The sequence below is a fragment of the Canis lupus genome, chromosome 20 (assembly GCF_003254725.2).
Source record: "Canis lupus dingo isolate Sandy chromosome 20, ASM325472v2, whole genome shotgun sequence".
Classification (NCBI taxonomy): Eukaryota; Metazoa; Chordata; class Mammalia; order Carnivora; family Canidae; genus Canis; species Canis lupus.
In genome coordinates, this window is record NC_064262.1 from 50,207,112 (window position 1) to 50,233,526 (window position 26,415).

Genomic DNA, 26,415 nt, shown 5'->3' on the forward strand with positions numbered 1-26,415 from the left:
AAAAAAAAAAAAAGTAGGGGCGCCTGGCTGATTCTGACTTAGAGCGTGTGATTCTTAATCTAAGGGATGTGCACTCCAGACCCAAACTGGGTGTAAGGATTACTTAAAAATAAAATCAAAAAACATTTTTTAAAGATGAGCACGTGACCCTAAAGTACCCTCCCCCCAGCATCCAGCAGAGAGGCTGGGCCCCTGGCTATTGGACCGCCCCCTGCGCAGCGCTGGCCAATGAGAGAGGTGGTGTGGAACGCGGGTGGTTTCCATGGGAACACTGGAAGGAGGGGGCGGAGGTTACCGAGCAACCGGAGATGCTGCGAGGCCCCGCCAAGCGGTGGGAAAGTGCATTCTCCCAGAGCCGGAGGAACTCGCGCCGACGAATCCCAGATAGGGGCAATGGCTAGTTGCCTCCTTAATCCTCAGGAACCCTAGGCCTCAACCCCGTCATGACGTCTCCCCTGTGCTGGCCGGCCTCCACCAACATCCTGCCTCCTCAGGACCAGGCTTTGACTTCCTCCAAGGCCAAGGGCAATCCGACTCAAACCCAGCACCACCACTCCCAAGGGAAGATTGTGGCCCATGCCTGGCCCCCACACCATTCCAAGTCAAGACCCCTCCATGCCCACAGGGGGAAGTCTGCTGTGCAAACGCAGGTGGCAGAGTTACAAAAGAAGATACAACTGTTAGGTAAGATGGCTGGAAGAGGAATAAAGAATCAGGAGTCAGCAGTGTCCACCCAGCCCTCTGACCAGGCACGGTGTGACAAGGGCCTTTCACCACCATTCATCCAGGTGACCAGTTTCTGGAAGCAAAAACTCATACTTCTTCATGGTTTTCCTCATCTCTCTCTCTCTCTTTTTTTAATTAATTAATTTATTTATTTATGATAGTCACACAGAGAGAAAGAGAGAGAGGCAGAGAGAGAAGCAGGCTCCATGCACCGGGAGCCCGATGTGGGATTCGATCCCGGGTCTCCAGGATCACGCCCTGGGCCAAAGGCAGGCGCCAAACCGCTGCACCACCCAGGGATCCCCCCCCCCCTTTTTTTTTTTTTTAATTTATTTATGATACTCACAGAGAGAGAAAGAGAGAGAGGCAGAGACATAGGCAGAGGGAGAAGCAGGCTCCATGCACCGGGAGCCGGACACGGGATTCGATCCCGGGTCTCCAGGATCGCGCCCTGGGCCAAAGGCAGGCGCCAAACCGCTGCGCCACCCAGGGATCCCCTTTTTTTTTTAATTTTATTTACTTATGATAGTCATAGAGAGAGAGAGAGAGAGGCAGAGACATAGGCATAGGGAGAAGCAGGCTCCATGCACCAGGAGCCCGATGCAGGATTTGATCGGGGGTCTCTAGGATCGCGCCCTGAGCCAAAGGCAGGCGCCAAACCGCTGCGCCACCCCGGGATCCCTTTCCTCATCTCTCTTATAAAATCTTTCCTGGGCGCAGAACCAACGGGATTGTGTTTCATACTTTTGTATGATTTCAGCTTTTCTACCATGCATGGGGGCAGGAGTGGTGGTGGTAAAGAACAAAGATTCTAGGGATCCCTGGGTGGCGCAGCGGTTTAGCGCCTGCCTTTGGCCCAGGGCGCGATCCTGGAGACCCGGGATCGAATCCCACGTCGGGCTCCCGGTGCATGGAGCCTGCTTCTCCCTCTGCCTGTGTCTCTGCCTCTCTCTCTCTCTCTCTCTCTCTCTCTCTGTGACTATCATAAATAAATAAAAATTAAAAAAAAAAAAAAAAAAGAACAAAGATTCTAGAGCCAGATTTTCTGGGTTCAAGTCTTGGCTCTGCATATACTGTTTGATCTTGGGGGACTGTGAGTAGCCTAATTGATCTCAGTTTCTCTATTCGTAAAATGGGGATAGTGAGAGTACAACCCTATACGAAGTTGAAATATATAAAGTGGTAAGAACAGTGCCTGACACATAGTAAAGCACTGTAAAGGGTAAACCAATGTTTCTCAATGGGAGAGGGCTATTTTGCTTCTCAGTGAACATTTGGCAATGTCTGGAGACATTTTTGATGGTCACATTGTTGGGGAGGGGGTGCTGCTGTCATCTAATGGGTGGAAGTTAGGGATGCTGCTCAACATCTGACAGTTCATGGGATCAAAACAAATAATTATTCGTCCCAAATATCAGTCATGCCAAGGTTGGAACATTCTGATGTGACCCATAATTATTACTGTTTTGTCATTCTTAGAAGGTAATCTTGCACAGTAGTTGAAGGTTTGGGCTCAGGAATGAGACTTCTTGAGACCATGAACGTTGTAATAAGCCTGAGCCTCATTCTTCTTGTCTGTAAATGGGTAGGATATGGATATGCACCTGTTGACATACAGCATTTGATACCTGGAAAGTTCTTTGTCCAACATCCAGCATATACTAAGTGCTCAAACTAGTGTATTGTTATAATATTAAGTTAATGATAACAAAAATAGCTTCCCTCTGGGAAGACCCCAACACCCTGCTTGTGTACCTTACATGACCTCAGAGGGTGACCGGAAGGCCTTTTATGAGAACAGCCAGTGGAACATCAAGAAGAATCAGGAGACCATCAACCGTCTTCGTGAGGAGACCAGGGTGTTGCAAGTACAGCTGACAGACCTGCTCCAGGTGAGGGTGCAGAAGTGGGTGAAGGGTTTCCAGGAAGCAGGGCAGCATCCCCAAGGGCAGGGTGCTGCCTCAAGTGGGAGTGGTCTGGGTGAGCGGTGACTGGGCTCCTGTCCTTGCAGGGAGATGAGAAAGTGGTCCAGACCGTGATTCGGGAGTGGAGGTCAGAGAAGCCATACCTGAAGAACAGGACAGGACAGGTTTGCCCCACCCCACCCCCACTATCTCCCTTCATTTCCAGCTTGTGTCCCCTCCTTGCTGGACTCCCTGCCTCATCCCATCTTCTCCAGTCCTTTCTCCACACCAGCTGGCATTCATCTATTCATTCATCTATTCATTCAATTAACCTTTATCACACACCGACCATGTGCTAGGCATGGTATTAGGTATTGGTGACTATGCAGTCAAAAATCTGCACCAATCTGCACTCCTCAGAACTTCATATCCTCCTGGGGAAAAGACAATGGGGGGGGGGGCGTAGGAGGGGAACAAGAACAAATACAGAAAGTAATTTCCAGTAGTGATAAGAGAAATGAATAAAATAGCAGAGTGACTTCCTAGAGATGGATGGGGCAGAGGTTTGCACTTTTTTTTTTTTTTTTTTGAAGATGTTTATTTGAGAGAGAGAGAGAGTGCACACACGCAAGCATGGGGTGGGGAGAGCAGAGGGAGAGGGGAAGCAGACTCCTGCTGAGCACAGAGTCTGCTGTGAGGCCCTGGATTCCAGGGCCCAAAATCATGACCTAAGCCAAAGGCAGACACTGAACCAACTGAGCCAACCAGGTGCCCCAAGGGGTTTGTACTTTAGATTGGGGTGGGGAGTCAGCAAAGCCCCCTCTCTCTAAGAAGGTGATATTTGAGCTGAGAATGAGACAGGCAAGAAATGATTTTGGGAAAAGTGTTCTAGGCAGAGGGAACAGTGAATGCAAAGTCCCTGAGGTAGAAACAAGGGGTAGAGTGTTGGAGATGATAACATCTCCAGTGCGGCAGAGGAGTGTGTGAGCGGGGCTCCATAGGAGGTGAGCATCAGGAGAGTCAGCAAGGGGGCACCTGGGTTGCTCAGTCAGTTAAGAATCTGACTTCGGTCCAGGTCATGATTTTGAGGTCCTGGTGTTAAGCCCTGCTTGTTCCTATGCCCCTCCTCCTACTCATGTTCTCCCTCTCTCAAATAAATAAAATCTTTAATTAAAAAAAAAAAGGATCAGCAGGGGCTGAATCTTCCAGCAGGCTTAGCTGGCCATGATAAAGAGTGCAGGTTTTATGACATATCAGAGAAGTGGGAAGCAGAGTGTGAGGAAGCAAGAATGGAGGTCAGATGGTGAAGATGGTGTTAGCTGTACTCAGACAAAAGTGGTGAAAATAGGAAGAAAAAGATATCTCTGGGAAAACCTTTGAAATAGAACAAAGCATTGATAATGAATCGGATGTAGGTGGGAGAAGAAAAGGTGAGGATATTGAGCTGTTGGACTGAGCACCTGGAAGGATGAAGCTGCTATGAGCCGAAATGGAGAAGATCCAAGGGAGGCAGACTTCGGGGAATCTCACACACTCAATTTTGGACATGATAGTTTCGAGATACCTGTGGAGACACCTGGAAGGCAGTGTAGATTGATACGGGTATATGACCCTCTAGTTCTGGGAGTGGGGCAGGGCTGGGGGTTAAATCTGGATGTCTTCAGCCTGTGGTCCAACCATGAGCCTGGATAGGTCCATCAAGGTGGTGGGTATGAACAGAAGTGAGAAGAGCCTGGGTCCGTCCCTCCTGGGGGCCAAGGAAATGGACAAGGGACAGCCAGGGTGGAAAACTGGCATCCTGGAAGATGATGATCTGCAGGGGATCAGCTTGGTCAGATGCTGCTGAGACCCTGGGTGATAAGAAACAAGATGTGGGAGAAGAAAGGGAGGAAGGGTTAGGTGAGAGGGTTGAGACTGCCGCTGGGGCTTGCCTCCCCCCAGCAGGCCTTTGAGCACCTGGACCACCGACTGAGTGAGAAGGTGAAGCAGCTGAACACTCTGCGGCACCAGGTGGGCCTGCGGCAGAAGTGGCTGGATGAGCTCCAGCTGCAGCACAGCCTCCGCGAGCTGGAGATTGCAGAAATGCAGAATGGCAACACGGAGGTGGCCAAGGTGAGGCTACCCAGGGGCGGGAGGAGGGCAGGGATATCCTGGGAAGAACTTGAGAGGGGAAGAGACTCAGCCCAGCCTTGCCTCCCTCTAGACCATGCGGAACCTGGAGAACCGCCTGGAGAAGGCCCGGATGAAGGCTGAAGAGGCTGAACACATTACCGGTGTGTACCTGCAGCTCAAGGCCTATCTCCAGGTGGGGACCAGCATGGCTCAGGGGTGACGTGGGAGGGCCAGCTGCCGAGGCACAGTGGTCACAGGGCCCCCACCCCACCCCCAGGAGGAGAGCCTTCACTTGGAAAACCGGCTGGATTTCATGGAGGCTGAGGTGGTGAGGGCAAAACGCGAGCTAGAGGAGCTGCAAGTGGTGAACCAGGAGGCGTTCAACGCCCAGGATATTGCCAAGGTGCCAGCCCGCCGGGCCCCGGGGTTCCTGCCCAGACGCCATGGTCTCCTGGCCCCCAGAATCCGGACCCCAGCTGTCCCCGAGCTCCTCCCGCCTGTCTCCCAGATGCCGCAGCCTGGCCCAGCTGCCTGAAGTTGTTGGGCCAGGCTGCTCCGGCCCTGAGCCACGGTGGGTACCAGCTGGTCCCCCTGTCGCCCTGCTCTTCCTCCAGAACCAGCTGCAGTATCTGGAGGAGACCGTGTTTCGAGAGCGCAAGAAGCGTGAGCGCTACATAACCGAGTGCAAGAAGCGGGCAGAAGATAGGAAGCTGCAGAACGAACGCATGGAGCGCAAGGTGACCCTGTCCAGGGGTGCGGGGTGCAGGGGGCGTTCAACCCCAGCCTAGACCTGGCCCGGCCCCACCCCTGCCCTGCTCTTAACATTTCTCCGGACTCCGCCCAGCGCCACCTCCTCTTGATGCCAGGGTTCCTCCCACGAACCTGCCCTCGCCCTCCTCCCATCAGATTGCCTGTCTGGAGGAGCTTCCAGATGTCCCCTCACTCGCTGGTGGTCCCCATCCTTCCCCACCTGATTACCACCCCCCCACACACACACCTAAATCTGATCAGGCCTCTAGCACCTCCCCTTACTCGAGGCCCCGCCCCTGCTCTCTTGACCCCGCCTCTTGCACGGCCCCCGTGCCTGCCCCTCGCTGACCAACCCTTTCCTGCCCTCCTGACCCCTAACTGGGTGCCCCAAGACTTTACCCTGGCTCCCCAGTCGGGCCCTGCCCCCTCGCGGTCCCCTGCCCTCAATCCTTGCCTGAGAGCTGACTCTCCCGCCCTGGCCTCAACCTGTGAACAGACCCAGCGTGAGCACGTGCTGCTGCAGTCGGAAGATTCGACCCAGGACAGCCTGCGCGTCAAAGACAAGGAGCTGAAGCAGCGCTGGACCATGTACCAGACAGAGATGCTTTTTGGCAAGGTCAAGGATGCCACCGGCGTGGCTGAAACCCACGTGAGTACTGCCGGCGGCCCACAACGCTCTCCGCCCTCTAGTTGCACTCAAGCTGAGCCCAGGCCAGTGAAGCCAACCCAGCCAGCCTCCCCTTTCCCCGGGCTCAGTTCCTCAGCCAACACAAACCTGCTCTATTCGTAAAAGACACTTCTTCTGCCTCTAGCTACTGCCCCGTTCTGCTCCTCATAGCAAAACCCACATGAGCTGTCTACCCTCGCCATCATTCCCTCTCCTGTTCGCTCTAACACTGGTGCTTTCCTTGGCGTGTCAGCTCTGAGAAGTGGTGAGCTTTGTCTTTTCTGTGTTTACGGCGCCTGTACCATGGTCTGGGGCACTGCTGACTGCCCACTGCCACTCTTGGACCCTGGCAAGCCGGACCCCTGTCCAGTTTCTGTCTTTTGAGCAGTCTCCCAGTGCTGCTGCTTTCATAGGATAACCCCCAAAGAGTTCTGGGACTCCAAGCTATGGGAGTCATCTGGGGCGCTGTGGCCAGGCACCTTTCCAGAAATTGGCCTGGTGGGCAACTACCTCTGAGATTGGCCATGTTTCCTCACTGGATTGGGCGAGATTCACAGTCACAATGTGGATGGCAGGTTGATTTTGAAGAGCAACTATGCTCACTGCTACCCTGCACCACACGCTGATTTTGGCTGATTCAAATTCCTCATATAGACAAGGACCCTGCAAAAATTATGTGTCAGGGGCTTAACATCCTTGAGGCACCTCTGAGTCTGACTCACAGAGTCCCTAAACATTGCTGTGCAGAAGCCACAGGCTTAGGCCATCTGTCCTGCACACCCAGGGGAAAGTAGGAGGAGGTGCACTCAGATCTGCCCAGGCCTCCCTCTGACGGGCTGGTGGCCTGCAGGCGGTGGTGAGGCGGTTCCTGGCACAGGGGGATACATTCAGGCATTTGGAGACACTCAAAAGCGAGAACGAGCAGTCGCTGCTGAGGCTGAAGCAAGAGAAGCAGCAGTTGCAGCGAGAGCTGGAAGACCTCAAGTACTCAGGGGAGGCCACGATTGTGAGGTGAGACCCCGTGCCCAAGGAAGAGAATGAGGGGCCTCCGGGCTCAGGTTTCTCCAGTGGTGACCTCCCCATTGCCTGTAGTCAGCAGAAGCGGCAAGCTGAGTTGCAGGAGCGCCTCAAGGCCGAAGAGCTGCGCCTTGCTGAGGCACAGGATCAGTTGGAACGGACCAAGCGGGCGATGCAAGTGACCAAGGAGAGCCTTGAACACCTGGCGGGCAAGCTGAACTGCATCACAGTGGTAGGCCTCCCCCCAAGGAAGCTCAGCCCAGAGCCTCCCACAACCCACGAGGGTGTGGTTCCTGCCCCTACTCAGGGGAACCTGCTTGAGAGGACCAACCCTCTGCCCTGTCCGGGACGTCAGAAGCCTGCCTACAGGGGACACCCATCCCCCCTCCTCAGAGTCCCCACCCCCATCTCCCTGAGGGAAACCGCCTTAGTTCTCAAGAGGCTCAGGACTTCAGAGACGCTGTCCCATCTTCATGGGAAAAATCCCACCTTGCCTCTCCATCCCAAACCTCAGAGACCCCACTGCAATCTTTGGGCGGCCCGAGACAGGGGGAGCCCCACCGTGCCCGCAGCAGAGTCCCATTTCTTCCAAAAGTCACCCCTGAAATGGCTTCTCGAGTTATTACCCCCTTCTCTCCACTAAAACCCTTCATTCCACCCATTGCTTTTGTCTCTGGAGTTCGGAGGCTCTGCCCTCACCGGGGCATGGGCCTTGACAATAGAAGCCCCACGGGGGGGATCCCTGGGTGGCGCAGCGGTTTGCGCCTGCCTTTGGCCCAGGGCGCGATCCTGGAGACCCGGGTTCGAATCCCACATCGGGCTCCCGGTGCATGGAGCCTGCTTCTCCCTCTGCCTGTGTCTCTGCCTCTCTCTCTCTCTCTCTCTCTCTCTCTGTGACTATCATAAATAAATAAAAACTTAAAAAAAAATAAAAAAAAAAAGAAGCCCCACGGGGGATAGATAGCATCACCCCTGTTGGCGGTCCGTCACCTTCCAAAGGCCCTGCCCGGGGTGGAAAGAGTCCCAGAGGCCCGCCCCCTCCAGGCTGATTCAGCTCCGCCCCCGGCCGCAGGTGGATGGCCGCTTCGCGGGAAAGGAGCTGGATCCCAAGGCAGGGGACTACCTGCCAGACCTGCTGGGCCTCGTGGAAGAAAAGCTGCTGAAGCTGCAGGCACAGCTCGAGAGTCACAACGTGCCAGGGATGCTGCGCCACCTCACCGACGACGAGGTGCGAGTACAGCCGGGGGCGGGGCTGAGGCGGCGGGACTGGGGCCGAGGAGCAGGGAGGGGCGGGAGGAGGGGGACACCAGAGGGGAGGCCTATGGGGCGGAAATGAGTTCCAGGGACAACGTGTGAGGTTTGTAGAGTGAGGAAAGCTTCCAGAGGGTCCGGGAGGCCAGTAGGCAGGACTGGGGAGTGAGAGAGAAAGAGAGAGAGAGTGTGTGTGTCCCCGCGCGCGCATCAAGGGACTGGCCCCCAGAACCAGGGGCGGGCCTACGGGCAGGGGGGCGGGGCTGGGTATCCGGGTACGCTCTAAGAACAAACAATTCCGCTGGTCTCGAGAAAAACTAAACTGGACGAATGGGCAGAGGTGCATTTGGAATCAGGGTGTACCTTGGAATGGGGTAAGGAGGAAGGGCCACAGGACTTCCCTGCAGCCTCTACACCAGCGTCTTCTCTCCCGCTCCGCCCCCCCAGTTCTACTCCACCCTAGAGGGAAAGCTGCCCACGTACAACACCCGCATCGCCCTGCCCCTTGCCAGTCTCAAGGACAAGTTCTTCGGTCAGTATGGTCATGGAAAGGGGGCGGGGCTGGGGGCCCGAGCTGACCAACGGAAAGTGGTCGGAGGCCGGGCGTGAGGCCAAGTTGGGGGGTGGTAAAGGCTGGGAATGGAAATCTGAGCCAAGAATAGGAACCCGGATCCCCTCATTGCCCTGCGCAGACGAAGAGGAGAGTGAGGACGAGGACAACGACGTGGTGACCCGTGCGGCGCTTAAGATTCGTTCCCAGAAATTAATCGAATCCCGCAGCAAGAAACGCAGTCGTTTGAAGAAGTCCTAGACTCACCCTCGCGCACACCTGGCGCTGCCGGGCCCCTGAGGAGCTCCCAACCCCTCTGGGCCCAGGCTCAGGCCCACGGGGCCCCCTCAAGGGCTAAACGCGGCCGGGATGAGGGAGCAGAGCAGGGCCCGTGGCGCCGGGAGTAAAGAAGGGGGCCGGACTGCCGGACGTTCCCATAGTAAATCTTACGAGGCGAGCCAGAGCTGGCCTCAGGATCAAGCAATAAACGTCACCAACCAGCCCCCTGGGTATTTGCCTCTCCTTGATTCTGCACCACGGCAAAGACTGCCGCCCCTAAAATCCAGGGCCCAGACTCCACCTTCTCCGTCCAGGGGAGTGAGTACTCCCCATCAGCTGGGGATGCAGGTTGAACACTCCCCCGACCTCCAGTAATGAGAGATACCCCCACACCTGGAATGAACCACCCTCCCCACTTGAAGACAGGATACTTTCCTAGGGAGGCAGAATGGCCCCCCACTTAACTATACACACTAGTTCACCCACCCCCGTTAACAGAAAAAAACCCTTCCGGGGAGAGAGGAGTGTCCCTTCTCCTGGGCACAGATTGATACACACCTATGGGGAGAGCCGGGACCTCACCTCTGTGGGACCTGGGCTGGGCGCTGGGGTCCAGCTGGGGGCATCCGAGAGCCGCGGGTCCCGCCCCGCCCCCGCACAGCCGGGTCGCCCCGCCCTGCCCCGCGGGCCCCAACGCCCGGCCACTGCCCGCCGCCCGTCGGCCCTTCCGCCTCATTCAGCCGCGCCGCGGAGCGGGACAGGCACGGGCCATGGATCGGACAGCGGGCAAGGAGCTCGCCCTGGTAAGGGGACCAGGGGGCCCGGGCCCCACATCCCTGGCACCCTGGGATCCAAAAACCACATGTCCCTGCCTTCTGGACCCTATCTCCCCGCAAATCGGACCCTTCGTATCGGCCCAGGAGTCCCAACCTTGAGCCTCCCGGCCCCTGCCCCGGTGAAGTGGCTGGTACCTCTGAAGGATGGGGGGTGTCTCTGAGCTCGTCTACAGGGACAGAGACAGGTTCCGTGAGCCCGGACCCTGGGACGTCCCCAGATGCCACTCCATCCTCTCAGGACCGGGGTGTAGGGTGCCCGCGGCGGCGAGGGGATCGGCCCCAGCCCCCGAGTCTCGCTGGGTCTGATCGGGGAGGGAGGTGGTGCTAGAAGGCCCTCTTGAGTCCGCGCGGGACGGGTGGGGGCGAGGTCCCGGGGCCCGTCCCCCCGCGGCGCCCTGAGCCGGTCTCCGCGTCCAGGCGCCGCTGCAGGACTGGGGCGAGGAGACCGAGGACGGAGCGGTGTACAGCGTCTCGCTGCGTCGGCAGCTCAGTCAGCGCCTGAGCCGGGGGACGGGGCCCGCGGGCTGCCAGGTGAGGCTGCGGTGGAGGGTGGGGCGGGGCGGGGCGGGGCCGAGCGCGGGGACCTGGAGGCGGGAGGCGAGGGACGGCCGGGGGCGGAGCTGAGGCCCGAGGGAGGGCGGGGTTTGTAAGCGCCCAGGTGAGGGTAGGAAGCGTCTGACCGCAGCCGGGTGAATCGGGTGGACCACTGCGACCGCCCAGTGACCGCGTGGTTCTGGACCGGGACTTGGGGACTAGCCCGGACGGCGGGGCCTGGGTCGGCCAGGTTTAGTGGGGCGGAGCTGGAGGGAGGGGTGGTCTTTGGAAGCAGCCGGGGGAGAGCCGGCTGGGGACCTGGGAAGCGGGGCTGGAGAGCTGGGAGCCTAAGGACACGGGCGGGGTGGGGCCTGGGAGGACCGTGGTGTCCCGGGCGGGTTTCGAGGATCGTTTAGGTAGGGAGCAGAATAATGAATCCAGGAGGCAGGGTTCAGAGAAATGGGCAGGACCAGACGCCAGAGTGGTGTTTAGCGATGGGCGTGGTTGGAAAGGGGGTGCTGGGGGGGCCACTCCTCTTGTCTCTTTGCCGCCTGCCTTGCCCCGCAGGCCCCCCGCCCCGCTGCGGACGCCTTCGTCCACTACCGCACGAGCAAGGTGCGGGCGCTGAGGGCGGCGAGGCTGGAGCGGCTGGTGCGGGAACTGGTGTCTGGAGACCGCGAGCAGGACCCCGGCTTCGTGCCTGCCTTCCTGGCCACTCACAGGGCTTTTGTGTCCACTGCCCGCGTGCTGGGCCTTCTCCTGCCGCCACCGCCACCGCCCTTGCCTCCAGGGTCAGTACCTCCGGGGCAACCTCCCTGTTCCCACCCGACTCTCACCTGGGTTATTGGATCCTGCAATCCCTCCTCCCCTAAGCGCCCCCTAGCCTCCCTCTTTACCTGATGGGGGAGTTGCTTTTCCCAGGATAGAGATCGAGAAGACAGAGGGAGGAGGTCTGCGTGTCAACAAGAACTTAAGGTTGGTCGCCCGGAGGTGAGGGTGGGGGTCCTAGAGGTCCAAGGTCACATCTGGGGTGTAGGGGCTCCCGAGGTCCAGAGCTCTGGGCTGGGCTCTGAGGCCCCCCACTCTGGCCAGGGCTGTGGTATCCGTGCTGGGCTCCTGGCTTCGGGATCACCCTCAGGATTTCCGGGATCCCCCTACCCACCCGGACCTAGGCAGCGTCTGCACCTTTCTGGGCTGGGCAGCCCCAGCAGGGCCAGAGGCCCAGGAGGCAGAGAAGCTGCTAGGAGATTTCCTGGAGGAGGCTGAGCGAAAGCAGGAAGAGGAGCAGCCTGAGTCACGGACAGGTGAGGGGTATTGGGATGCTGATTGTGCCCGGAGCAGGCCTTTTCCTGCATGATCCATCCCCCAAACAGGTTCTCCCCTCACAGAGCAACAGACCTCAGAGCCTTAGTTTCCCCACCTGTAAAATGAGGCTAATGACCCTTTGTCTAACATATTAGTGTTCATCTAGCGCTTCGCCCTATGGTTCCATCCTAACTACAAAAATACTTTACCATTGGGTCAGGATGCCTTTTGTGTCTAACTACAACTATTTCCATTGCTACTTATGTTAGGAGCCACCAGAGACCTGGGTTCAAATCCCAGTTCTGCCATTTGCTGACTGTGTGACCTTGGATAAATCACTTTCCTCTCTGAGCCTCCATTTCCTTATCTGTGAAACAGAAATGATAATAGTATTTACCTCGTTGCTGTCTTTTATTTATTCAAAAAAAAAAAAAACAGCTACTGGCAAACAACTAGACAGGAGCTCCCCCAGTTCCCTAGGAAAGACAACAGGATATAAGTAAATAATAAGGAGGACTGCGCAAATAGTGTTATTTCCATCTTACTTAGTTGTTATCACTGATTCTTATTAGAATCTACCACTTAAAATGAAAAGACATAGGAACCCATACTAATATTTTCTTCCCCCTTTTTTTAAAAGATTTTATTTTTTTTAAGATTTTATTTATTTATTCATGAGAGACACAGAGAGACAGTCAGAGACACAGGCAGAAGGAGAAGCAAGCTCCCCACAGAGCCCAACGTGGGACTCGATCCCAGACCCCAGGATCATGCCCTGAGCTGAAGGCAGACGCTCGACTGCTGAGCCACCCAGGCATCATCCCTCTTTCTTTTGTTTTTAAAGATTTACTTATTTATTCGTGTGAGACACAAAGAGAGGCAAAGACATAGGCAGAGTGAGAATCCTGACTGGGGACTCGATCCCAGGACACCGGGATCATGACCTGAGCCAAAGGCAGATGCTCAACCACTGATCCACCCAGGTGCCCCTTGATATTTTCTTGTAGAGTAGGTATCAGCAAATCTGATCCTTTATAGAGTTTTCCAATCTCTGTCGTAGAGAGCTTTTGGGGAGAGGGAAATATATCTATGTACTTCATTCGGGTCTTTGTTCAGTTTGTCACTTCTCCAGACATGCTTTCTCTGATCTCTCAGCAAATATATCTTCCCACTCTACATCCTCGCCTGCCTTATTTTTCTGCCTAGCACTCATTGGCCTTGTTCCTGACTCTGTCCCCAGGGGCAGGAACAACCAAGATTTGTTGATTGAATAATTGCATCCTGCTTATAAGATATCATCTTGCACCCATCTGTGTTGGACCTGATCCCTATCACAAAAGCATCTAAATCCCTAATCCCCATCCTTTAATCCTCAGATTAAAGTGGGCATATTCCTCTCTGCTTTACAAAGTAGCAGCCACTTCTTTCTCCCTGGTGACAAATATTTCATTTATGTATATTTTATTCCTCTGTCTTACCCCTTGGTTTTTTTTTTAAGATTTTATTTATTTATTCATGAGAGAGAGAGAGAGAGAGAGAGAGGCAAAGACACAGGCAGGGCAGAGGGAGAAGCAGGCTTCACGCAGGAAGCCTGATGTGGGACTCGATCCTGGACCCCTGAGCCAAAGGCAGATGCTCAACTGCTGAGCCACCCAGGCGTCCCATTCCCCCTTGTTTTTTTTTTTTTTTTTTTTTTTTAATGATAGTCACACACAGAGAGAGAGAGGCAGAGACATAGGCAGAGGGAGAAGCAGGCTCCATGCACCGGGAGCCCCGACGTGGGATTCGATCCCGGGTCTCCAGGATCGCGCCCTGGGCCAAAGGCAGGTGCTAAACTGCTGCGCCACCCAGGGATCCCACCCACCCAGGGATCCCTCCCCCTTGGTTTTTAAGTGTCTTTCTTCCTCTACCTGCAGGATTTCACCAGCTGATTCCAAGTCACTTGAGCTGCACAGTCCAATGAGGTAGCTGCTAGCCACATGTAGCTATTGAAATTGAACTAAAATTTTTCAGTTCTTGCTCACACTAGCCACATCTCTAGTGCTCAGTAGCCACACTGGAGAGCATGGGTAGAAAATATCTCCACCAGGGGCGCCTGAGTGGCTCAGTGGTTGAGTATCTGCCTTCTGCTCAGGGGGTGATCTTGGGGTCCTGGGTTGGAGTCCCAAATCAGGCTCCCTGAGAAGAGCCTGCCTCTCCCTCTGCCTATGCCTCTGCCTCTCTATGTCTCTCATGAATAATAAGTAAAAAATCATTAAAAAAGAAAAGAAAAGCTCTCCACATTGCAGAAACTTCTATTGAAGGTACTGCCCTAGGCTGTGAGATCTTGAGGTCAGAGGAGTACATGAACATTTATTGGACATCTACTGTGTGCTCTGCTCTGGATTACACTTTAACATTTTTGTTTTGGGATGACTTTTTACTATGACGTTTTGCTATGAAAAATTGCAGGCCTACAAAAAAGTAGTGAGGATAATATAAAGAACACTCACCCATTGTTCATTTTCAACCATTATGAATTTCACCCAAAAATGTTTTTTTCAGGATGGTTTGAAAACAAATCTCAGACTTATGTCACTTGACCCATAAATACTTTGCACCTTAACTGACAAGGACTTCTTTTTAGGTTTTTTTTTTAATAACCTAATCCCATGTACACAATCATCTTCAACAAAATCAGCAACAATGAGACACCTGGGTGGCTCAGCAGTTGAGCATCTGCCTTTGGCTCAGGGCGTGATCCTAGAGTCCCGGGATCAAGTCCCACATCAGGCTTCCTGCATGGAGCCTGCTTCTCCCTCTGCCTGTGTCTCTGCCTCTCTCTCTCTCTCTCTCTGGGTCTCTCACAAATAAATAAATAAAATACTTTTTAAAAAATCAGCAACAATTACTTAATATCAAAAGATACCCAGTCCTGGGGCACCTGGGTGGCTGAGTCAGTTAACTATCCAACTCCTTTTTTTTTTTTTTTTTAGATTAAGATTATTTATTTATTCATGAGAGACACACAGAGAGAGAAGCAGAGGTATAGGCAGAGGGAGAAGCTGACTCTCTATGGGGAACCTGATGTGGGACTCAATCCTGGGACTTCTCCCAGGATCATAACCTGAGTTGAAGGCAGGCAGTCAACCACTGAGCCACCCAGGTCCCCTTAAGTGTCTAACTCTTGATTTTGCCTCAGGTCATAATCTCAGGATCATGAGATGGAAACCCAAGTAAGGCTCTGCGTACTGGGCATGGAGCCTGCTTAAGATCCTCTCTCTCCCCCTCCCTCTGCCCCTCTCTGCCCCACTCTCCCTCTCTCTCTCAAAACAAAAACAAAAACAAAAAAACCCAGTCCAGATTCAAAGATTCAAATCCTCTCCCCCTGTTGTCCCTAAATTGTCTTTTTTATGGTTGTTTCTTTGAAATCCAAACATCTATTCAAGCCACTTGGTCTTTAATTTCTTAAGTCTCTTCTATTCCATGACAATCTCACTTTGCCTTTTCTTTAATGTCATTAGGAGAAAAAAATGTGTCATTTGTCCTGAAGAGTGTCTCACCTTCTCCATCTATTCGCCTGTTTGCTGTCTCATGGTGACATGTAGCATGTTCCTCTATCCCCTATATTTGCTGGAAGCTCCACAGATTTGGTTAGGTGCAATTTTTTTTCCAATGCCAACTTTTTAAAACTAGTATTTTGCAATGCCATCTGTCCTAATTTGAAATGAAAGATAGATAATTGGGGTACCAGGGTGGCTCAGTGGTGGAGCATCTGACTTTGGCTCAGGTTGTGGCCCTGGATCCTGGGATCAAGTCCTGCATCGGGCTCCCCACAAAGGAGCTGGCTTCTCCCTCTGCCTATGTCTCTGCCCCTCTCTCTCTCTCTGCGTCTCTCATGAATAAATAAAATCTTAAAGACATAAATATGTGGACTTACAAAGATAATTTAAAAATAATAGCATGGTGCTGTTACTATCATATGAAGGAGAAATAAAGTGAAAGCAGGTTACACAATAATAAGTCATGCTTGTCGCTGTGTCAGCACTCAGGCATGTCTTACTAGGATACATGATCAAGTCGTCCAGAGCCTTTGTCTCTTTGTTGTCATGGTGAATGTGACAGCCAGAAACACCAACTAATGCAGGGGCGAACAGTGGCCACACAGGTGTAGTAGCATAAACATTGGTGACATCCCTTTCTAGAATGGTAAACAACACTCATAATTTCTCAAACAAAACAGAGCCCAGACTTTGACAGTTCTTGTATTTCTGGAGCCATGTTAATGAGTGTTTATGAGCAAAATAGTTGGGTTCTAGGTGCAGATTATTGTAAACAGATTTTCCAAGGACGCAAATGTCTTGGAGGGACACTTGGAGGTTGAGTGGCACAAATTTCACTGTGCGGTGGCCCCCTTGTGGCAGAGTTCAACTTCAAAATGTTCCCTAGGGGAGGTGGGTGGGGAAAAAAAATGTTGCGTAGGGGGCGCCACCATAGAATCCCATTCCTATTTATTGAGCACTTTATAGCAATCTAGTATGTGTGATCTCAGTTGATCTTTAAAAATCCAGATAGGGATCCCTGGGTGGCGCAGCGGTTTGGCGCCTGCCTTTGCCCCAGGGCGCGATCCTGGAGACCCGGGATCGAATCCCACATTGGGCTCCCGGTGCATGGGGCCTGCTTCTCTCTCTGCCTGAGTCTCTGCCTCTCTCTCTCTCTGTGGCTATCATAAATTTAAAAAAAAAATAAAAATAAAAAAAATAAAAATCCAGATGAAGGCCGGCTCAGCGGTTTAGCGCCACCTGCAGCCCAGGGTGTGATCCTGGAGACCCTGGATCCGAGTCCCATGTCGGCTCCCTGCGTGAAGCCTGTTTCTCCCTCTGCCTGTGTCTCTGCCTCTCTCTCTCTCTCCTCTCTGTGTATACTCATGAATAAATAAATAAAATCTTTAATAAATAAATAAATAAATAAATAAATAAATAAATAAATAAATAAATAAAAAAATCCAGATGAAGAAATCAAGGCACACAGTGGTTAAAGGGTTTGCTTTAATTCACATAGCAAGCCCGGGGGACAAGTTTGGATTTAAACTTGGGCCTTCCCTTAACTATAAAGTTCTACTACCTCGCACCACAGGAATAGGGCAGACAGATCTTATTTTAATATAGGTTCAAAAATTATATATATATGTTCAAAAACAAAAACGCCTCTCTGTTCTACTCTAGCCTTTTAACGTTTGGCTTCAAGTCCTTTCCCTGCCATTTCCTGAAGGTATGACCTAAGGCAAACTGTTCCTGCCTCAGTTTCCCCATCTGTGGAAGGCTGATAATAGCACCTACCCTCACCGGGTTAGTGTGCTGAATCACCTAGGATGGATCACCACCTTAGATGCTAAATGAACATTGCAGTTGCTCCGAGACACTTAAAAATACCCAGGGACGGGCAGCCTGGGTGGCTCAGGGGGTTTAGTACCGCCTTTGGCACAGGGCCTGATTCTGGAGACCCGGGATCCAGTCCCATGTCGGGCTCCCTGCATGGAGCCTGCTTCTCCCTCTGCCTGTCTCTCAGTCTCTCTCTCTCTCTCTCTATCTCTATCTCTGTCTCTCATGAATAAATAAATAAAATCTTAAAAAAAATAACAAGGGACATTTCCATTTTGCATATTAGGAAAGTGAGACCCAGAGATGCTAAGGAACTTGTCCAAGGTCACACAGCTAGTCCCCAATCCCAACTTGAGAGTTTTTAACCCGTTCCGTTCTCCCTCAGGACCTCCTGGCGCTGCCCAGACCCCTCGCCCCGACTCCCCGGAAGGCTGCTCGGAAGAGGAGGAAGGACCAGCGCGGGAAGGCCCTGAGCTCCTAGACTTTGGCGTAGATGAAGTGGCCGAACAGCTGACCCTGATGGATGTGGTGAGCACCCAGGCAGGCCAGGCGGGGGGCCAGGCCAGGCGGGGTGCGGCTGTGGGGCAGACACCGTGGGCACAGATCCTCCTCACTCCCCCCACCACCTTCCTCCCCACCTCCCTCCGCCCAGGAGCTCTTTTCGAAGGTGCGGCCCTGCGAGTGCCTGGGCTCGGTGTGGTCACAGCGGGACCGTCCAGGGGCCACAAGCACTGCCCCCACTGTGCGTGCCACTGTGACCCAGTTCAACATGGTGATCGGTTGCGTGCTGGGCTCGGTGCTGGGAGAGCAGGGCCTGGCCGCCCCGCAGAGGGCGCAGCGGCTGGAGAAGTGGATCCAAATCGCCCAGGTATGCATAGACGGGGAAGAGGGGAGGTGGAGGCTGGGCTTGGGTGGGTGGCTGGGAACAAGGCCTGGTGAGAGGCAGGGGACCAGGGTCTGGGAATGAGGGGAGGGTTGGGGTTAAGAGATGCCCCTAAGGGAAGGCCCTGGGCCCCTTGGCTGCAGAAGGATGCTGGATGGGTCTAGGGAAAAGAGGATGGGGTGGGAGAGGGTAATAGGGAGGGGGGTGCATTGGAGGAGGAACCCAGAGAAGGTGCCCAGAGAAGGGGGCCACATTCCTGAAAGAGACTGGATAGGGGCTGGGCAAGAGTCTTAGGGCTGAGGGAAAGAAAGAAATGGGGGCCTAGGAGGGTGGGAGAGTGGGGAAGCGAAAAGGGGAAGGGGGTGGTTGATACCCAGAGTGAGACATAGATTTAGGAAGGAGAGGTCTGGGTCCAGGAGAGATCCTGTGGGCATGTCTAGGGCCCGGGGAAAAGTAAGGAGTAGGGACACAGGTAGCCAAGGTGAGAGGTAGGGAATGGAGGGGCAGCTGGAGGAGAGGACCTAGGGCTGCAGGTGGGGAGGGGGGCGGGTCCTGAGGGAGGAAGAGGGGAGGCAGAGTTCATACCTGTGGTGGGAAGGTAAATGGCAGCTGGGGATAAGGCTAGGGGTGTGACACCCCCCCCCTCGCAGCGCTGCAGGGAACTGCGGAACTTCTCCTCCCTGCGCGCGATCCTGTCCGCCCTGCAGTCGAACCCCATATACCGGCTCAAGCGGAGCTGGGGCGCCGTCAGCCGGTGAGTGGGGGGGGGGGGGCGCCCGGGCAGGATGTCCTCCCCGGGGCAGCTCCGGCCTCCCCAGCCGCTGATCCCTGACACCTCTCCTGCCCCCCTCCAACCCCCAGGGAACGGTTATCCACTTTCAGAAAACTTTCGCAGATTTTCTCCGACGAGAACAACCACCTCAGTAGTAGAGAGATGCTTTCCCAGGTAAAGATGCATGTGGACACCCCCCCTGCCCCGGGGGTCCCAGACCCAAAAAGGGGACCTGGGGCCCGGCTAGGGCGCCGCTTGTCATTGTGAAAACATTCAGTGTCCTTTGACTGCACTTCAGCGATGACCTTCCCCTTGTTTGTGGGCAGCCCGCTGGGTTTTACTGCCTCTGCTGCCCTCATGTTAGCTCACACTCAGCAACTGCCTTATTTATTCATTCAACAAATACCAGAAGTTACATGGAAAAGGTCACTTGAGGCCAGAGTCATAGCAAAGAGGAAAAAAAAATGCAATTTTCACTAGGACTCGACTTTGACAAGCAAAACTAAAAATCGTGTGCCAGGAAGTCTGACTTATTGTAGGCAAGACTTAGATTCTCGTTGTAATTAGGCCCCGCTTCTTAGGGTGAATCCAGAACAGATGGAATGTGAAGCCTGTTCCTTCAGCCCAGAACATTCTTCACATTCATCTTGTGCGGGTCTCGCTCCACTTGCTTCTGGATTGCCCTTACCTCCGCCTGGTACATGTGTAGCTTGGCTGTCGCTGTCTCTCCCCCGCTAATGTCTGCTCTGTGAGGCCAGGATTTCTGCCCGTTGCTCGCTGCTGCCTCCTTAGCACTCAGAACAGTGCCTGGCCGAGCAGCTGCTCAGTAGAGAGCTGTGAGGGAATGAAGGTCTCAAATCAAGATGAGAGGTCAAGGAACCCCTAGCTCTGAATTCAGCACCTCCTGTGTGCCAGGCAGTGGGCCAGGAGACTCCACCGTGATCCAGACGGACAGGGCTCCTGCCCTGGGGGAAATCAGGACCTAAATAGGGAGACACATCATGCATTAATAACTGCCTGGCAATTATGTAGTTAATTACCACACAGAGCAATGCTCAGAGCTTGCCTTGAAGGCAAGGTTCAGGGCATTTCCAGGAGGGTGGATGACAGGCCTGTTGTTCAGTTTTCCTTGGGTTTGACCTTTACAACTGGCTGGTGGTAACTGAAAGCAAAACAGGTATATATGGTGGGTCTTGAGGCATCTTCCCAGTGGGAAGTGTAAAAGAGATCCCAAGACTGCTCAGTTCTTCCCTCCCCCAGGAGGAGGCCACCGAGAGCCCCCAAGAGGAGGACACCCTCCTAGGAAGCCTGCCCTCAGTGAGTGAGATGGTTTGGGAGGGGGGCCGAGCAGGATCCTCACAGAATGGGGTTGGGACATAGTGGGGTCAGTGATGGCTGAGAGTGACTGAAGTTCTGGGGACCACAGAAACTGCCCCCAGGCCCTGTCCCCTACCTTGGCACCTTTCTCACGGACCTGGTTATGCTGGACACAGCCCTGCCGGATATGCTGGAGGTCTGACCCCTGACCCTTGACCCCTGACCCCAGTACCACTTACCCTCAGCGTAGTGGGCCTCCTGACATACCACCCTTGACCCTGCCTGTGCTCCCTACACCACCCCCCGTAGCACAGTGGCCTCCTGACATCCTAGCCCCTGACCCTGACCCTCAATCCTTGATTCTGGAGGCTCCAGTTCAGACAAAGTTTGCCCCCAGGGGGATCTCATCAACTTTGAGAAGAGGAGGAAGGTAGGTGGCAGGGGGGAGGACATGGGGCAGGGGACAGGCTGGGGGCAAGGACAGGGGTGGGTTCTGAGAGGCCGCCCCCTCAGGAGTGGGAGATCCTGGCCCACATCCAGCAGCTGCAGAAGCGGTGTCGGAGCTATTGCCTGAGTCCCCGTGCACCCGTCCTGGCTGCCCTGCGCGACCAGCGCCAGCTCAGCGAGGAGCAGAGGTGACCACCCTGTGGCCCGGCCCAGCCCCGCCCTGGCTGATTCTTGATGGCACACAAGACCCACTTACCGCATGTACCTCTGCAACTCCTAAGATGCCCTCCTGAGCCCTGACCCCCAACCTGTGACCTTATATTTTCTCCAGCTCAGTGAGGGCTCCAGTTAACCTCTGACTTCAAATTCTGACCCCTTCTGACTTTCTGACTTCAGCCTTCAATGTACAGCTGGCCATTTCATACCCGGTCCCATCTGTTCTCTTCCCCACCATCTGACCCTGTCTGACCTATGACCCCACTTCTAACCCCAATCTGAATCTCTGAGCCCGATCATTGACGCCCAGTTCTGAATAACTGACTGCAACTTTGATGTATATTTGACCATCCAATTCAACTATTCCATTTGTTTCTTTTCATTCTGTTGAATCATTACCCTAATCATTGACCCCAATGATTACTTGACCTTGAACTCTGTCTTTGACCAAATTTTACTCCTCGATTCCTGTGTGACCTGCCAACCAGGCCATTCCATCTCATCCCTAGTAAGACCCTGATACCATAATTACCACCCCCTTTGCTACCCTGACCCTGACATTCGGTGCTCAGCCCCTGCTGCTTCCCCAACAAATGCACAATGCAGCTCCCAACTAATTCTAGCTTTCATCTCATCCCTTGCCACTTCCTGGCCTCAATCCACCCCCATGTGCACCCTGACTGCTCAGCTACCGTGTCTCCCGTGTCATTGAGCCACCCGCTGCCTCCTGCCCCAGCTCCCCACGTATCCGGCGGCGAATCAGCCTCACCAAGCGCCTCAGTGCGTGAGTCTTGGGGTGTGCCTGAGGAGTGATGTGGGCAGACATGGAAGGCTGCTCCCGGGACCAAGTCTGGGCTCATCCTCATCCCTCATCCCTTGTCTCTGTCTTTAGAAAGCTGTCCCGAGAGAGGGGCTCATCCCCTGGTGGGAGTCCTGGGGACCCCTCATCTCCTGCCTCCAGGTGAGCATCCCAGTTAGTGAAAGGACTAGACATGGCAGGGTCAGAGGTCAGGGCATCCACTTGACCTCAGGCTCTACATCTCCTCCAGTCTGTCCCCAGGGTCTCCCCCATCTAGTCCTAGAAGCAGAGACCCTCCTCCAGGCAGTCCCCCGGCCTCTCCAGGGCCCCAGAGCCCCAGCACCAAGGTACTAGGACTACTTATATGAATGTGGGACTGTGGATACTCAGGGCTGTGTGTGTGTGTGTGTGTGTGTGTGTGTGTACATGTACATGGGATTTCTTTTTTTTTTTAATTAATTAATTTATTTATTTATGATAGTCATCAGAGAGAGAGAGAGAGAGAGAGAGAGGCAGAGACACAGGCAGAGGGAGAAGCAGGCTCCATGCACCGGGAGCCCGATGTGGGATTTGATCCCGGGTCTCCAGGATCGCGCCCTGGGCCAAAGGCAGGCGCTAAACCGCTGCGCCACCCAGGGATCCCAGTATATGGGATTTCATGGCCAGGCATATACGTAAGAAGCTGTACCCATGCCTGCCTGAGCACTCTGGGGGTCTGTCCAGGATACCATGTGCATGTCACGGCCCTATTTGAGGGATCCTCCTTCAGTAGTCTGGCTTGCATTCAGATCTGGACCCCCATGAGTCGGCTCACCCACAGAGCACTCCAGGGTGTGATTATACCTTTTGCAAGGATGTGTGTGTCCCCAGGAATTGGTGTACCTAAAGAGGGACACATGGGCATAAATCTCCACAATATCCCTGGGATCATGAATGGAGCTGTTCATGGACTTGCAGATGTACATAACTTATAAGCATATGTGTATACCTGCTGCTCTCTGTGTACATGGGATTGCTTGTGTGACATCATAGCTTTGTGCATTTATGGGTCATGCGTACATCTGTTTTTGTAACAGGGCATGAAGGTCTGTATGTGATGGGATTGCATAGAGGCGGGTCTGTGAGTGTGCCCTAATTGCCTGTCCCCAGGCTCCGCTTATGTAGGGGGACATGTAAGTCTCCCACTACTCAGTGCCCACCCCCACTGCCTACAGCTGCTGCCCTTGAGCCTGGACCCGCCAGGCCTCCGCCCCTCGGCTCTGCCCCTGAGCAGCTCTCACATCTCCTTACCGGGGCAGCAGGGATCAGAGGCTCGAGTCATCCGAGTCAGCATTGACAATGACCACGGGAACCTGTATCGGAGCATCTTGGTGAGGGTTTGGGCCAGGAACCTGATGGAGTGCTCCACCCTCCAGTCTTGGCAGTCACACCTCACCACCCACCTTCTTTCCCAGCTCACGAGCCAGGACAAGGCCCCCAGTGTGGTGCAACGAGCCCTACAAAAGCACAATGTGGCCCAGCCCTGGGCGCGTGACTACCAGCTCTTCCAAGTCCTTCCAGGGGACCGGGGTGAGCAGGGACTGCTTGGATGCTGGGCTAGGGGATTAGCTAGGAGGGCAGCAGACTGATTAGGGTTGTGGCTGGCGTAAAGGGCCATGAGGTGGTTCTGACACAGAGTTAGGGGTAAGGTGAAACAGGGTGGGGGTAAGAAGCAGTAAAATGCTGGTGCCTCAATCTTGTGGGGTCATGAGGCTGCCTTGGTCATGTAAGAGAAAGGGGCACTAAAGGTGTCTTAGGATTTATGGGGAAATGAAATTGTCCAGGGCCAAAGGAGAGGGGGAAAGGAAGGAGGTTGTCTTGGCTTAATTTGTAGGATCATAAAAAAAAAAAAAAAAAAAAAATTTGTAGGATCATGAGGTTGCTCTGGCTCAGCCTGATGGGGCAGGTGTCTGAAGGGGGTCTGGGCTTGAATTTGTGAGGAAATGAGTTTGTCCTAGCTCACGACAGGGGCTTTGAAGTTGTCTGAACTTGGCACAGGAGAGGGCCACGTGGTATTGAAATGCAGGGTAGGGGAGCATGATGTCATTCAATACAGATGCAGGGGGATGCCTGGGTGGCTCAGTGGTTGAACATCTGCCTTCAGCTCAGGGCATGATCCCAGGTCCAGGGATCAAGTCCCACATCAGGCTCACTGCAGGTGAGCAGGTAGGAGGTCCCCCAGTTCTCGAGAAGGAGAGGCAAGAGGACATGACCTGAGCTTGGTGGGACATTAGGAAGGAAGGAATATATGAGGCTGTTCAGCTGTCAAGAGTGAGGGCCGCAGATTGTTCAGGCTGGATGGAGGAAGTCAGAAGTTGCCCAAGTCCGTGGTGACAGCAGCCTGAACTTGGCTGGGAATTGGCTGGGGGGAAGGGTGAGTGAGCAGGAAGTCATTTGGGATGGGTGACCGGAGTTTGCCCAACCTTGCAGCTCAGGTGGTCTAGACCCTAGAAGGAAATAGCAGGACACTCCCAGGTCCGTGGCGGGAGAGCTATTGCTGTGTAGGCTTTGAGTGGGAAGTTGTCCTGGTTCCCAAGGAGAGGACGAGGCTGACTTGAGTGTCAGCCGAAGGGACCCATGGTTGTTGGGTGAATAGCAGAAGGTTACCTAGGTCTTTTGTGGGGGAAGTTTGAGGTTGTGTACGCCTTTAACCATCACATCCACCCTTGGCCAGAGCTCCTGATCCCTGACAACGCCAATGTCTTCTATGCAATGAGTCCAGCCGCCCCTGGAGACTTTGTGCTGCGGCGGAAGGAGGGGGCCCGGCCCACAACCACAGTCTCCTCACCCTGAGGGGGCCCTCTTCTCCCTCTAGAACACAGGCCCCACCAGCAGCTTGGGGCCTGGCTTCTGTCACCATGGGAGAGGGGAGAGGGCTTCTCTACCAGAAAGGTCCATTCTGCAGCAGAGAATGTAACTATGTGCTCTGTAACCCATGACCCCACCCCTGCCCCCAACTTCAACCCACTGGACACCATCTCTCTGACCCCCTTGGCACCGGATCCTTATTCCAAAGCCCAGCCCACAGATGAAGAGCTTCACCCTGTAAACAGAGAAAGCTGGTAGGGTGCTGGGAGGTGGGGGTGTGGTGGGGGGTGCAGTCAGACTCTTCCCCTGAGAAATCTTGTGACTGAGGGAGACATATCAGAACTGATAGAAGTGGATTGTCCTGAGTGATGAAGATGAAGCAGGAGGTCTGTCTTATCCGTTCTGACCTTGTGCCTCATGCTCTCTCTCAAGATAGAAATTAAAAACCAAAAATAAGAGGGCACCTGGGTGGCTCAATGGTTGAGCGTCTGCCTTTGGTTCAGGTCATGATTCTGGGGTCCTGGGATCAAGTCCCACATCAGGCTCCCCACAGGAAGCCTGCTTCTCCCTCTGCCTGTGTCTCAGCCTCTCTCTCTGTGTCTCTCATGAATAAATAAAATTTTTTAAAAAACACAAACTGAAAAAAATCTAAGAGCCTTCTGAAAGGGTTTGACATGACCAGTTGTTGGAGGGTGGGGGCTGTCACACACAGGGTTGGGACTCCCCAGCATTTTGGGGGGCACTATGCTTCTTTTCTGCCATGTGTATGGGAGAGTGAAGAAATGAAAATCCATGGGGCACCTGGGTGGCTCTGGGTTTTGGTTGAGTGTCTGACTCTTGGTTTCTGCTCAGGTCATGAACTCAGGGTCCTGAGATTGAGCCCCACATGGGGCTCCGCACCCAGTGTGGAGTCTACTTGAGCTTCTCTCTCTCCCTCTCCCTAATCCCCTCCTGCTCTCTCGCACTTTCTCTCAAATAAATAAATAAATCTTAAAAAACAAAATGAAAATCCAGTGGGATCAGAGACAAATATCATCAGCACCCGATAAGTCAATAGGGTGTGGAGACAAAAGGAGAGAGGTGCACAGTCTCTCTGTACTGGGAAGAAGAGGAAACAGAGAAGGCAGAGACAAAGGGAGCCACAGGGCCACCTACAACACAATCATAACAGTAATGTGTTCACGAGGAACTTCTACTCTGTGCTGAACATCAACTAGGGGCTTTATATCTCACTGTTAATCAGGGTTCTTTGTGCTTCAAGTGTTCAAAACCCCAGATCAAGCAGATGTGCAAGCAGGAAACTAATGACTCACACAAATGAAAAGTTCAGTGGGCCCAGCTTTAGTCACCATTGGATCCAGGGATTCGAAAGATGTCATCAGGATTTTGTTGCTGTCTCTGGACTCTGATTTGCTCTGAGAATGAGACTGTGTCTCCCTCCCACCGACGACCCCCCCCCCATACCTCACCAAATCCAATCACCCTCTGTGACAATAGGACAACCCCTGATTTTTTAGCTGGCCACCCAAAGTAGAAAAAACATTTTCAGTCTCCCTGGCAGCAAAGTGTGGTCAAGGTGACTTAAGTCTTGGCCAAGTGGGATGTAGGCAAATTCTAGACCTGCCCTTAAAGAGAAGGGGTGCGCCCCCTCCCCCTTCTCATTAGAACAAAGCAGAGGAGTGGATCATCTTGGATAGGACGGGTTCATGCCCTTCGAATAACTGAGCAACAAACTTGAAGGAGCCAGGCCCTCTGAGACCAGGCAGCAGCCATATGGTGTTGCTGCTACTTGGATTGTAACATAAGAGAGAAATAGACGCCTATCTTACTTTAGTCACTATTA

General features: G+C 53.8%; 2 protein-coding genes and 2 long non-coding RNA genes across 12 annotated transcripts; 2 read left to right on the forward strand and 2 right to left on the reverse strand.

Moving 5' to 3' along the window:
- The first annotated feature begins 280 nt into the window (after nt 1-280).
- Nucleotides 281-9,479, forward strand: ODAD3 (outer dynein arm docking complex subunit 3). Its single transcript, XM_025457618.3, has 13 exons — nt 281-684; nt 2,497-2,618; nt 2,738-2,815; nt 4,572-4,742; nt 4,834-4,935; nt 5,020-5,145; nt 5,357-5,479; nt 5,989-6,141; nt 7,010-7,170; nt 7,252-7,408; nt 8,249-8,404; nt 8,875-8,959; nt 9,120-9,479. The coding sequence occupies exons 1-13, from the start codon at nt 444-446 to the stop codon at nt 9,236-9,238; spliced, it is 1,794 nt and encodes a 597-aa protein (XP_025313403.1). The 5' UTR covers nt 281-443; the 3' UTR covers nt 9,239-9,479.
- LOC112666546 (uncharacterized) lies at nt 2,389-10,516 on the reverse strand. The gene is made up of 3 exons (XR_003140892.3): nt 10,228-10,516; nt 4,195-4,480; nt 2,389-2,794 (listed from the first exon to the last, which is right to left on the reverse strand). It is a non-coding gene; the product is annotated as an uncharacterized LOC112666546 (long non-coding RNA).
- On the forward strand, nt 9,967-25,209 carry RGL3 (ral guanine nucleotide dissociation stimulator like 3). Of its 9 annotated transcripts, none has more exons than XM_025457616.3 (19): nt 9,967-10,059; nt 10,510-10,623; nt 11,194-11,417; nt 11,548-11,601; nt 11,719-11,930; nt 17,677-17,819; nt 17,944-18,159; nt 18,825-18,928; nt 19,036-19,120; nt 20,207-20,263; nt 20,373-20,459; nt 20,661-20,693; nt 20,777-20,898; nt 21,615-21,710; nt 21,819-21,887; nt 21,976-22,072; nt 22,940-23,095; nt 23,180-23,294; nt 24,439-25,209. In XM_025457616.3, exons 1-19 carry the CDS (start codon nt 10,027-10,029, stop codon nt 24,555-24,557), a joined length of 2,136 nt encoding a protein of 711 aa, XP_025313401.3. In that variant the 5' UTR covers nt 9,967-10,026; the 3' UTR covers nt 24,558-25,209. The 9 variants fall into 9 exon arrangements, with proteins under 9 accessions (XP_025313401.3, XP_035559500.2, XP_048954438.1 ...); XM_035703607.2 differs by having other exon boundaries at nt 20,804-20,898; XM_049098481.1 differs by lacking the exon at nt 22,940-23,095.
- On the reverse strand, nt 19,318-23,108 carry LOC112666547 (uncharacterized). Its single transcript, XR_003140893.3, has 2 exons — nt 23,016-23,108; nt 19,318-19,928 (listed from the first exon to the last, which is right to left on the reverse strand). It is a non-coding gene; the product is annotated as an uncharacterized LOC112666547 (long non-coding RNA).
- Nucleotides 25,210-26,415: the final 1,206 nt, after the last annotated feature.

What these genes read in the sequence shown, in the direction of transcription:
- ODAD3 (XM_025457618.3), top strand. Translation starts at nt 444, where the DNA reads ATGACGTCTCCCCTGTGCTGGCCGGCCTCCACCAACATCCTGCCTCCT. An exon ending in TGAAGAACAGGACAGGACAG is followed by an intron (nt 2,816 to 4,571) that starts GTTTGCCCCACC and finishes GCCTCCCCCCAG; the next exon opens with CAGGCCTTTGAGCACCTGGA. An exon ending in AGCTGAACTGCATCACAGTG is followed by an intron (nt 7,409 to 8,248) that starts GTAGGCCTCCCC and finishes CCCCGGCCGCAG; the next exon opens with GTGGATGGCCGCTTCGCGGG.
- RGL3 (XM_025457616.3), top strand. Translation starts at nt 10,027, where the DNA reads ATGGATCGGACAGCGGGCAAGGAGCTCGCCCTG. An exon ending in TCCTAGGAAGCCTGCCCTCA is followed by an intron (nt 20,264 to 20,372) that starts GTGAGTGAGATG and finishes TGGGGACCACAG; the next exon opens with AAACTGCCCCCAGGCCCTGT. An exon ending in AGTCCTTCCAGGGGACCGGG is followed by an intron (nt 23,295 to 24,438) that starts GTGAGCAGGGAC and finishes ACCCTTGGCCAG; the next exon opens with AGCTCCTGATCCCTGACAAC.